Source organism: Wyeomyia smithii, chromosome 2 (genome assembly GCF_029784165.1).
Source record: "Wyeomyia smithii strain HCP4-BCI-WySm-NY-G18 chromosome 2, ASM2978416v1, whole genome shotgun sequence".
Classification (NCBI taxonomy): Eukaryota; Metazoa; Arthropoda; class Insecta; order Diptera; family Culicidae; genus Wyeomyia; species Wyeomyia smithii.
The window spans coordinates 29,027,527-29,038,631 of NC_073695.1; the positions used below are offsets into that span (position 1 = coordinate 29,027,527).

The 11,105-nt window shown below is 37.7% G+C and overlaps 3 protein-coding genes across 3 annotated transcripts in view; 2 read left to right on the plus strand and 1 right to left on the minus strand.

Annotated features, from left to right (window-relative positions):
• Positions 1–5,057, minus strand: part of LOC129722768 (chymotrypsin-1-like) — a 56,148-nt gene extending 51,091 nt beyond the window's left edge. The window contains exon 1 of the mRNA XM_055676492.1: positions 3,785–5,057. The gene's annotated coding sequence lies outside the window, so the exon portion shown is untranslated. The remainder of the gene's footprint in view (positions 1–3,784) is intronic.
• A 2,475-nt stretch (positions 5,058–7,532) lies between these two features.
• LOC129722786 (thioredoxin, mitochondrial) lies at positions 7,533–9,674 on the plus strand. Its single transcript, XM_055676536.1, has 3 exons — positions 7,533–7,839; positions 7,899–7,980; positions 9,379–9,674. The coding sequence occupies exons 1-3, from the start codon at positions 7,670–7,672 to the stop codon at positions 9,541–9,543; spliced, it is 417 nt and encodes a 138-aa protein (XP_055532511.1). The 5' UTR covers positions 7,533–7,669; the 3' UTR covers positions 9,544–9,674.
• Positions 9,675–10,236: 562 nt separating this feature from the next.
• On the plus strand, positions 10,237–11,051 carry LOC129723302 (uncharacterized protein C7orf50 homolog). Its single transcript, XM_055677436.1, has 2 exons — positions 10,237–10,442; positions 10,502–11,051. Exons 1-2 carry the CDS (start codon positions 10,373–10,375, stop codon positions 11,008–11,010), a joined length of 579 nt encoding a protein of 192 aa, XP_055533411.1. The 5' UTR covers positions 10,237–10,372; the 3' UTR covers positions 11,011–11,051.
• The last annotated feature ends 54 nt before the right edge of the window (positions 11,052–11,105 follow it).

Here is an 11,105-nt window from a genome sequence, read left to right on the forward strand (position 1 = left end):
TACCACATACTCACTGAAAGTATAACTCTCAGTAGTCACGTATAAAAGCTAGCATGCAGATATTTAGTCTTCATTCTCCGTCCGATCACTGTTGCAAGGGGATGATTAATTGGAAACTGGATCGTTCAGCAGCAAGCAGAGCAGGCGGCAATATCTTGAAGCCTTCATAACGGACCTAACAGAGAAAAACGGCCAACCACGTACTGGTGATTGTAGATCACCTAACACAGCTCCTAAGTCTGGACATCTCAGTACAGTCATACCTCGATATAAGGCAACTTTATTCTTATTTTCGTTACGTTATATCGAAGCAAAAAAAAAATTTTTTTTAATTTATGCAAGAATGTTAATGGTTACTCGAAGGTGCGCGAAAACCTATTTTCCATAACCTATCAGTATTTTTAAACCTTTCTTATGCCCATTTAGAAATATTTTCAGAAGCAAAAAAAATTTTTTTTTCAATAGTTACAAGAGGTCACTCAAAGATGCGAACCTATTTCCCATCACCTATCAGTATTTTTAAACGATTTTTACGCCCATTTTGGACAATTTTCAACAAACCAAATTTTTTTTTTTAATTGATGCAAGACTCTTGGTGGTTACTAACAGATGCGCGAAATCCTATTTCCCATCACCAATCAGTATTTTTAAACCTTTCTTATGCACATTTAGAGAAAATTTCAACAACCAAAAAAAATTTTTTTTAATCGATGCAATACTATGAATTGTTACTGAAGGATGCGTAAGAACCTATTTTCCATCACCTATTAGTATTTCTAAACCTTCCTTATGCCCATTTTGGACAATTTTCGCATTGGTTTCATTGGTTTCAAAACTTAATACAAACATTTTTTTGAAGCAATTTATAGCCCAAAAACAGTGTCTGTATCATTTATTTTCAATTTCAATACATTTTGAAAAGCTACGTTATATCGAGGTAAAAGTTACGTTATGTCGAGGTTGCCTCATATCGAGGTAGGACTGTACTAGTTACAGTACTGCTAAATTTACTGTCAAAAAACGGAGTGCTATTTGCTGTAAGGAACTGTTATCGTTGGTTCGCAGTCACTTTATGAGATATGCCCGAGTGTCTGCTGTATCCCGCACTCCTATTAATAGCAACACCGCTATTGGGAAGTGGCATGCTAATTATTTATCCGTGCTAGTGTATAATAATTTTTGACCTTCCTCTTACACGCTTACTGCTCTACTATATCAAGCTCCGTTGCTTCTGCAAAATATCGCCACTTATAATTCCCTGGAGAAGTTTCGTTAGGCGGCCCTCTGACCAGTTTTTTTTTTTATAAGAGAGACATTGTTTTTTACTCGTTCCTTTTGTCATACATGGTGATTGGTTCCTCGTTGGGAATATTTTGGAGGCTGATAAGGGGCCACATTTGATGAATAAAACTCTTCTACGCACAAGCATAACGTTAATCTACTCGGAGTTATTAAACTTTGAAGTTTCTTGGATACTCTTCCATTGATTGGTTTTAACTTTAGAGGCATACCCCTAAAGATCAGCAAATTGAACCAATAGAATTGCTCTAAGTGATATGAGCCCAAAGTTAGAGCCACTTCATGTAAGAGTATCCAAAAAATTTCAAAGTTGAATAACTGCGAGTAGATAAACATTATGGCATATGCGTAGGAGTTTTTTTTTGTTTTCATCAAATGTGGCCTTCTATCACCTATTGAAACATTCCCAACAAGACACCATATTGGGACGCTAAAAAGCTAATTTTTGCCAGCATGATATAAGACAGCTTATCGGAATTCTATGTTAACCGTGTGGTCGTTTTTTATTAATAACCTTAATAACTATTGTGTTATTATTTTAAATTATTCCTTAAACTTTTGTTGAAAATAGAGAAATGAAAAACGAATTTTCACTCAAAAGTTAGGATTCAAATATTTTTGCAATTTCAACTTTTGTTATCAAAATGTATTATGATTCTAGAGGTAATTTTATATCATAGAGCTACTGGCAACTAACCCTCTAAATGTATCCGTTTTTCAGCCGAGTGCCAGCGAGCGATGGATGAAAAGAATCGCGCCAGATCTCAGATGTTGGCTACGGCTGTGACACATTAGAGCGTGAAGAGAAATCGAGTAGCTAGGACCGCTGAAAAGAGACTCCATCGCCGGGAAAAACGTCAGCATTGGGAGCGTGTTCTCACGAAGGCGGAGGGCTGCTTCTCCAGGCATGATGCGAGGAGCTTCTACAAAAAAAATTAACAGAATCAGGTATCGAAATGTGTCTGTCCCTTTCATGGATGGGGCAGGGAGGGAAACCTGATAACCGATAAATCAAAGGTGGCTAGGCATTGGGAACAATATTGTAGTGTGCTGATGAACGGAGAGGAAGACAGAGGCGTCGAGAGGAGCAGGATTGACATTAAGAATGATGGACAAGCTGTATATCCACCAACCATGGACGAGAAAAGCAGTTAAGGAACTGACGAACTGCAAGGCAGCTGTGAAGGACGGGTTTTCTGTCGAGCTTTTCAAAGGCGGAAGCGACCAGGTGTATTGCGTCATTCATCGGATGCTGGTGAAAACTTAGGCTGATGGAGAATGAAGCCGAGAAGCCCTCGGCTCGGGGCATAACTCTTCACAATACCATGTATAAAATTCTCTCCCGCATCCTGTTCCATCGACTGAGACCGTTACAGGAAACCTTTGTTGGCGAATACCAATGTGGTTTTCGGGGAGAACGCTGTTTCTACAAAACTAATTAGACTGATTCGTGATGATCCTACATCAGGGTAGCCGGTGAGAAATCGGACGCTTTTGTGATGTTAGATGGTTTGAAGCAGGGTAACGGGCTGTCAAACTTATTGTTCAACATTTAGTCTCTGGAAAAAAGTAAGTGGCTAGGGACATTCACAGGAATGGCTGAAAATTGTGGTATCAGCGGATAAAACCCGCGTACATTTCGAAATCCGCATGAAATAACACCTAAATTCCTAAATGCGCATAAAACAAATCGTCAAATTGCGAATATTTGTGGTAAAATATTTCCGGATTCAAGATGGTGTTAAGAAGCCGAAATCGACTCCAGATGAAATCATGACTATGCCCACAGACTGGAAATCCACTCATTTTAAATCCAAAATGGTGGCTACCGGTTTCTGTAAAAGAGTCTAAATTCGCCAAATACCGCTAAACAATTGAATCGAGATGATGTCTAGAGGACGGAAAACATTAAAAACGCCCTTATGAAATCTAAGCTGGGTACTTTAGGTTTCTGGAAAACATGACTATTTGCTGAGCCGAAATGATGCCTAGAGACAAAAATAAAAGTTCTTTATATTTATTTGAAAACAACAATAATTTACGCTTAATGAACAAAAGAAATTGTTTCCTGATTCGATTATATACTGGATTTAGTTATATATAGTGAAAAAAATAGGATTTTATATAAATGTAATCGAGTCCGATCGGTAAAAATATCTGAACTTGAGCATCATTATAATCAGGTTATAAATACATAACAAACAATTTCACTGTAAGTTATCGCTGATTCCGGGAACAATATAAAAAATTTTAATAACAGTGCTGTAAAATATATGATTTTGTTATTATAAACTCCAAAGACCAAAAATTCCATTGCAAGTCTGTTTTTTGTTTGGTTCAAGTATGGGTGCTCATGAGTAGACATGTACTAGTTTTCGACATAGATACATTTCAGGTGAAAGTTAAGTTGATAAGTCACGTAATGCACAAACCATCGTCCATAAATTTAAGCTGCCTAAACTAGCATAGTTACACTCGTACTCACATGTATGGCTAATACCTCTTGACACGGAGCCGCAACGTCCAGATACAAAGTAGGAAATCAGCGACCACTCGGTGATTGATGGGCGAATTGTTTATTCTTCTTGCGTTCTGATTTTCTTACCCCGTAGCATTGCACTCCGTTGCAAAAAAAATTAAGAAAATTTCACTTGTCACATTTCTTTCTTTCGAAAACAACACCGATTCACTTGCCAGAACGATTTGCATGCACAAGATCACTGAACCCCGATCACTAACCTAGAAAAATTACTATCGCGTGCTGCCACACCTCTCATTCACAGATTTTTTACTCTGGATTTCCAATTTTCGTACACTTTTTCTTTTCGCTAATGAATGCACATATTTTACGCTGCCAATTGCACTTTTTTATAAACAACCACACCAAAAAACGTAATAGAATATGGGGGACCGCTGCTATGCACGCTTCTACACTTTTCAACGTTGTAAAAATAGACACCGAAATCATTCACTTGAGAGTGAGAGAGCAGAAGATCCCTCGCGTCTACAGCATCTACCGGAGAGATAAAATCGAGGTTAGGACAAAACGATCTCCAACTTCAACCGGGTTCACTATATTCCGCTGAAAACTGGCACTTGATGTCGGCATAATTCTTGCACACTTAATGGATTTCGAGAATTCGAAAAAACACAATATTTACCAAGGCACATGTGAAGCTGACTTGAAATTTAACTTCCAGACTATTAAACGTATAATTAGTCGGTAATAAGTGTTTCGATCGTGAACCAGGAAAACATGTGTTGTGGAATTGTGTTTCCAAGACAAGGTCCTCTACAACACTGTCATGGGTAAATATAGAAAACTCAGAAGCACTTCACAATCATAACAGAGGCGGCCAAAGAAATAGAAACAAATGGTCTATTTATGGACCTACAACACCAACCGGATGCAATGCGTTGAAGGTCTCCTCCAGATTCTAACGACTTTCAGTCAGTGACTTACGTCAAGGCTTGAACAAAGGCGACAACAGAAAACTTTCAACGAGCCAAACCGCGATCACAAATTTCATACTTTAAATTATTAACGATATCACATTTTATTCTAACGCAAGCATAAACAAATAGAGCTGTCTAAGCCATGCGCCGTGTTTTTTTCTGTATCGTTTTTACGAAACGAACAATGAATGATCTTACGAAAAAACCTCAGGAATTCGTAGATATCAGCACACGCGCAACCGGCTCCGGTAGGAAAAACGTCTTGGTCGAATAAGCACACAGAGAGAACGGCTGAAATGCGACTGAACCGGCCGAAACACCGCACGGTGTAGGGAGGAAAATATCTTCCCTGGTTCGGAAAACCCCGGTGAAAATCTTTCTACCAGGGCGTCGACAACGGGAAAAACAATCAGTGAAGGAAGGAGACGAACGACGATTGCGAGAACATTTGCGGTCCTCATACATTTACGTTGCACAGTGTGTATGCAGCAAGGAGAGTAACCAAATTTTATTTATATTTAGTTTTTCTTGCGTTAATATGAGAACTGTTGCTGTACGTACATACCTACGAGAGTTTGTGAGATCGAGAAAATTACTGTTATGGACAGCCGGCTGCTTGACAAACAATACATATGGACACAAAAATTGCTGCGCAAATGCTTAAGCTATTATGAATAAAATGGTGGTTTGATTATTTGATGCTGCGTATGTACTTATCAGTAGCGCAAACTATCGTTAATTTTTAATATGTTCAAATCGTGCTAAATTGTAACATCGAATCTCACACTAAAGAAGTCGGTTTGAGAGCATTTATACGTTTTGCAGATGCCTTTTCTGTGTTTGGTTCAATTTGTGCATTTGAGAACTGCGTGATTATCTGTTGACTCATGGTCATTGTCGTGTGCAGGATTTTCACATGGGAGGGGTTTATGGGCAATATTTGAGATTTCGAATATGAGAAAAAACTGAAAATACATAACTGACAGAATACACGAAACCCTTAACTGACAGAGCCAGAGATGCCAATGGTTAAGTTTAAACTAAGTTTTTCCAGTTCTTGTTTTTTTCAGTAATTCTAACAAACAATTTTTGTCCCCTCTGTAGTTTTTGGTATTTGTATTACATACAGACACTCGATTCAACAACGTAAACAGAAAACCGCTCTAATGCAATTTTTTCTAGCAGAAACAATGTTTCGCCTTATAAATTTACATATTGAGGATATGTTTCACATAATTTTTGGGACGAATTTTATTACTTTGTTCATATTTTTTCAGTTCATTCAATTCTTTTTTAGTTGTTTAGTAGTTGAAAATTAAATTTAAAATCTCATCGCTGTTGAAAAAGTGTTTATGAAATACAAACAGCAGTGGTGGGCACCATTCCGCTAATTCGCTAAATAACGACGCTAAAATTCAGTTAGCGATTTAGCGGTTTCGCTAATTTTTGAGCTGGTTAGCGAAACTGTTAGCGTCGCTTAAAGTTTGGCCTTCGAAACGCTAATCACTAATTCGCTAAATTTTGTAGAGAAGCGACAATAGAAATATTTAGAAAAACTGTGGATTGCTTATGTCGTACGTACGTAAATTGATTCGAAAGATGAACATACTTTACTGCGAAAGCTACTTTTGTCAGTTTTTTTACCCAAGAATGGAGTTCCAGTTATCGTACAAGCCACAGGAGCATTTTGGAGAACAAGCACAAGATTAAATTTTCGGCACACCAAGAACTTTGGTAAATTGCAATGCGCTTGAAATTATGACAACTTTGGTTCTACTTTTTCGATTCAGATAATAATTGAATTTTTATGAAAACATTCCTAAGAGTATCTATTTTCAATGCAAGCTAAATAACTTCTGTTTTTCTTGTTTTTACAAAATCAAATATGAATACCGTTTCGTGAACCTCTTATTGTAAATACTTGGCTTTAAAAAGTAATTGTTTTCGTTTGTTTAACCAAAAAAGAGCAAAGTGGTCCAAATCTTACAAAACACGAGCAATAAATATAGCAATATGACTATTTACATATTAAAAAGTTAGCGATTAGCGATTAGCGAAAGTTCCGCTAATGTGGGTTTAGCGTTTAGCGTTTAGCGATTATCGAGCTAAATTTTCCGGTTAGCGGCTTAGCGATTAGCGTCGCTAAATTTTCGGTTAGCGGTGCCCACCACTGACAAACAGCAATTATCATGAAAACCTTTCCTCACAAAAGAAAATCAATCTTACTGCTGTACACTTTTCATTCACTCAGAAATCATATTTTTATATTATTTGAGGAATCATGTATCGGTGTGTTTGCATCTTTTACATATAGTTGTAAATTAAATTTAAGGCTACACTAAGGTCGCTTTATACGCGGTTTTTTTTACGCGGATTCCGGAATTTACGCGGTTTTTTTTACGCTGATTCCGGAATTTACCCGGTTTTTTTTTACACGGATTCCGGAATTTACGCGGTATTCCTTTTTTGCGCGGATTTCGGTTCCTCTTCACTCGGATTGCAGAATAAACGCAGGTTTTTTTTTACGCGGATTCCGGAATTTACGCGGATTCCGGACTTTACGCGGATTCCGGAATTTACGCGGCATGTATCCCCCGCGTAAAAAGCGACTTTAGTGTAATTATCTAAAATAAAACGAATCGCATCAATTTGCTAACACTGTAATTTCGTTCAGCGTTTTTAGTATGAAACCACTCCTGTTCACAGTTGAAAACACGAACGCAGCCATACGAGTAACGATGTTGACGTTTCCCCAGTTTTTCTGTTATTTTTGCTCCTGTTTTGTCAATCCCATGTCAGCTGCTGTTATTTCGGTTTCGTAATCAAAACACGCTAATCGCGCATTAGATCGCAGTTTTCCGGCTGTGAAAATAATTTTCAATTGCATCATATTAGTCCATAAGATACACAAACGATGAACGCCCTCACGAAAGCAGCAAGTTTCCGCTATGCGCTGGCAACAGGAATACGTTCGATCGCCACCACTGTGCCACGTTTGGACATCTTCAACATCCAGAGCCCACAGGAGTTTGATGAGAAAGTGAAAAATAGCAAAGAACCAATCATTGTGGACTTTTTTGCAACGTAATGCTGGTGCTGATCGGTGAAAAACTATGAATCTAAAGCTCTGTTATCTTTTCCAGATGGTGTGGACCATGCCGAATGTTGACTCCGCGGATTGAATCCGTCATCGGTGAACAGAAGGGCAAAGTGAAACTCGCCAAGGTAAGCATCTCTCACTATTTTTCGTTGTTGGTTTCTTTTGTACGTGATTGCATCAGCAATATCCATGATTTTCTATTTTTAGAAAAAAAAAGCCTAATCATGCTTATTTTCTATTCATAAACAAAAATTTTTTACTGACATGTTTAGTACTCAATGGTCGAGCTTTTCTTTAACTCGGAGGGATTACTGGAAATAATTGAGCTTTTGTTTTTTAAATTTGGAAAATCTATACCGAGCGTCTTAGCAGAGTGATTTGAGAAATCAAAAGAAATAATTGAGCCGTTGAGAGCAAAAGTGGTACATGTGCCATTTTTACACTTTTTTGGGTTTTTTGCATAAATCGATGCAGAACGCAATAATGTACTAGAATATCCAAGAAAAACCGGGATCTGATAACCTAAACCAAAGTTATAGCCAACACAATTTTTGGTAATTAACATAATCACCATTTCGTTGAGAGCAAAAGTGGTACATGTCCAGTCTGTGCATGTTAGATGAATTGTAAGTCGAGAATCTTAGGATATAAAACAATCATGTTTTCAGCAAAGTTGGTCAAGTGATTGAGTACTTTCAGATGAAAATCTATTTGCTTTCTCACTACGTGGCGCTAGTGTATCCGTGACTATTTTGTTACAGAAAGCATTTTACCTATTTCAGTATCAACTCGTATACTCGTATGCTGTTACCAAATACATATACACTAGCGCCACAAAGAGACAGAATTCCTTAACAAACCGGTCATCATTCTATAGTACTCAATCACTTGGACAACTTTGCTGAAGACACGAATGTTCTATGTCCTAAGATTAGAGAGCTATAATGCATTCTTCATGCTCATACTGGACATGTACCACTTTTTCTCTCAACGTTTTCTGGTTGTCATTATTTTTCCCATAGAACAAAAGTGGTACATGTTTTTCCATTGAAGTTTGTGAGAGTTTCTCACCTAGAACTCGTTATGCTTTCATGTACCGTCTTTTGAAACCTCTCCAGCAATGATTTAGTGCAGTTATACTGGAAAAAATTGTTGAAAATAATTTACTATTTAAGTGTTTTCGTTTATCGCGTCTCCTGAAAAATTTACTAAATGGCACATGTACCACTTTTGCTCTCAACGGCTCAATTATCGGTTTCCGTTAGACTCTACTAGAAATTTAGGAAATAAATATTGAAATTCAGTCCTCGCAAATATATATTTCGACTGTGACATACAGTCATCCTCAGTGCTGTTTTTTTATTATTTCGTTTTGGGAATCTAATTTATCATAGACCAATAAAGCATTAAGTCTGAATTCATTATACAAACTATATTCATTTAAAAATATTTTTGCAATTTGTGACTTGTTGCGTATTGAGAGACCCTACAATGTATGACATATAACATCAAATTTATTTTAGGTGGACATCGACGAACATAGCGATTTGGCTTTGGACTATGAGGTGGCATCTGTGCCGGTTCTGCTGGCGATTCGGAATGGAAAAGTAGAGCAGCGTTTGGTTGGTCTTCAGGATACAGATAAACTGCGAAACTGGGTTGAAAAAGTCGTCAACGACAAGAAATAACTCCATATCGAAAGCGTGGTTGATCATATTTCGGTACCCCAAACCCCAGTGATAGTGAGATCAAAATGGATCGAGACATGTTTGTGTTTATTCCTGTTGAACAATAAATGAACAGAGCTATGTAAGTGTAATCGCTTGTTTTATACAATTATTTATTTTGTATGTATTCTGATCAGCTATCTGACTCCGTTAAGGACTAACATCGTTGTGGATCCGCAATTTGTAGGTCCTAACAGATGGTGAACTGAATGTTCACACACATGCTGAGATGTTAACCCTTGAACCATGGGACGATCCCATTTAGCTGGTTCTGATTCACCGATTCGATCGTTCATTTACATAAATTCAGTGATCTCAACCGCTGATGATTACAGATCAGATCAACATAAACATTGACTCTACATCTTCGTGGTTTTTTCGAGTTCTTGCTATTTTTTGTTCAGTTATTCGTTTTTCACTGCTTTTAGTCAATAGTTTATTATTGATAAATTTGCGTTGAAGTCGATTGCTTTTAAGGGTCCGATGGCAGAAGTAGACTTGACTCTACCATGTATTTCAAATAAGACGAGTTGCTCGTCCAAGTTTCTGTATCCAACCCTCAAGTTCCTAAATTAAAATTTACTACTCTCTAAAATGAAGAGCTTTAGTTCTTTCTGTCAGCAGCAGAAGACGTAAATACAAGTACGCAGCCAAAGCATGTGTTTTCCTTTTCAGCGTTTTCTGTTTTGCTTTTAATTTTCAATCTAAAACAATTAGCCTCCAAGCAAACAGAAACAATTTCAATTTTTAGAAAAATATCCCCCGATAGCAAAGGTAATTTTCTAGAATAATGGAAAAACATAAAGGTAAAGCTCTTGAAACACAAATAAACACTGACGCAAAAATAACTACAAAGAAAAGTGAGTTATAAGCAAGTAGCTGGAAATAGCATAATCAAACACAAAACTTTCGTGCACAGGCAAGCGAAGACTAGCAAACGATGGGGAAGAAACGCCTTCGAAAAAATCGCACCTTGATCCACCTGAAGCCATAACTGCCGGAACAACTATCGAACAAGCAGCCTCGTTGCCTTTGGCCGGATCAACCGCAAAACGGGCTAAGCGGCGGGAGAAGCACGCCAAAAATCAGAAAGTAAAGCGAGAGAAAAATAAAAATCGTGAAAAACAAGACATCTGCCAATACCTTCAAACGTGGAACGATAACCGGGAAAAGTGGAAATTTCAAAAACTGAAACAAATCTACATCCAAGAGCATGTGTTCGATGAGGACCTCCTGGATGACAGCATCTGGCCGCTGGTGCTAGATTATCTTTCTGGCATGAAGGGTTCGGGTAAGGAAGCTTTGTCGGACCGGGCCAAAGCAATTATGAAGGAAATTGATCGTCAAACAAAGGATACCGGTGATAGCTCACTTTTGGACGGAAGCAAATACCGGCGAGCGAGAGAACTGTTACAATACTTAGGATAATTAAGATAACTCGCAATACATTAATTGTATCATTAAACTTATGTTTGATTCTCTAGGTTTTTTTCTGCAGAATTTGGTTGCATTTTACTGCATCT

Excerpts from the sequence above, each read along its gene's own strand:
- LOC129722786 (XM_055676536.1), top strand. The coding sequence starts at position 7,670 with ATGAACGCCCTCACGAAAGCAGCAAGTTTCCGCTATGCGCTGGCAACA. Across the intron at positions 7,840-7,898 it reads ATTGTGGACTTTTTTGCAAC|ATGGTGTGGACCATGCCGAA; the intron begins GTAATGCTGGTG and ends TATCTTTTCCAG. Across the intron at positions 7,981-9,378 it reads GCAAAGTGAAACTCGCCAAG|GTGGACATCGACGAACATAG; the intron begins GTAAGCATCTCT and ends AATTTATTTTAG.
- LOC129723302 (XM_055677436.1), top strand. The coding sequence starts at position 10,373 with ATGGAAAAACATAAAGGTAAAGCTCTTGAAACACAAATAAACACTGAC. Across the intron at positions 10,443-10,501 it reads AAAAATAACTACAAAGAAAA|GCAAGCGAAGACTAGCAAAC; the intron begins GTGAGTTATAAG and ends TTTCGTGCACAG.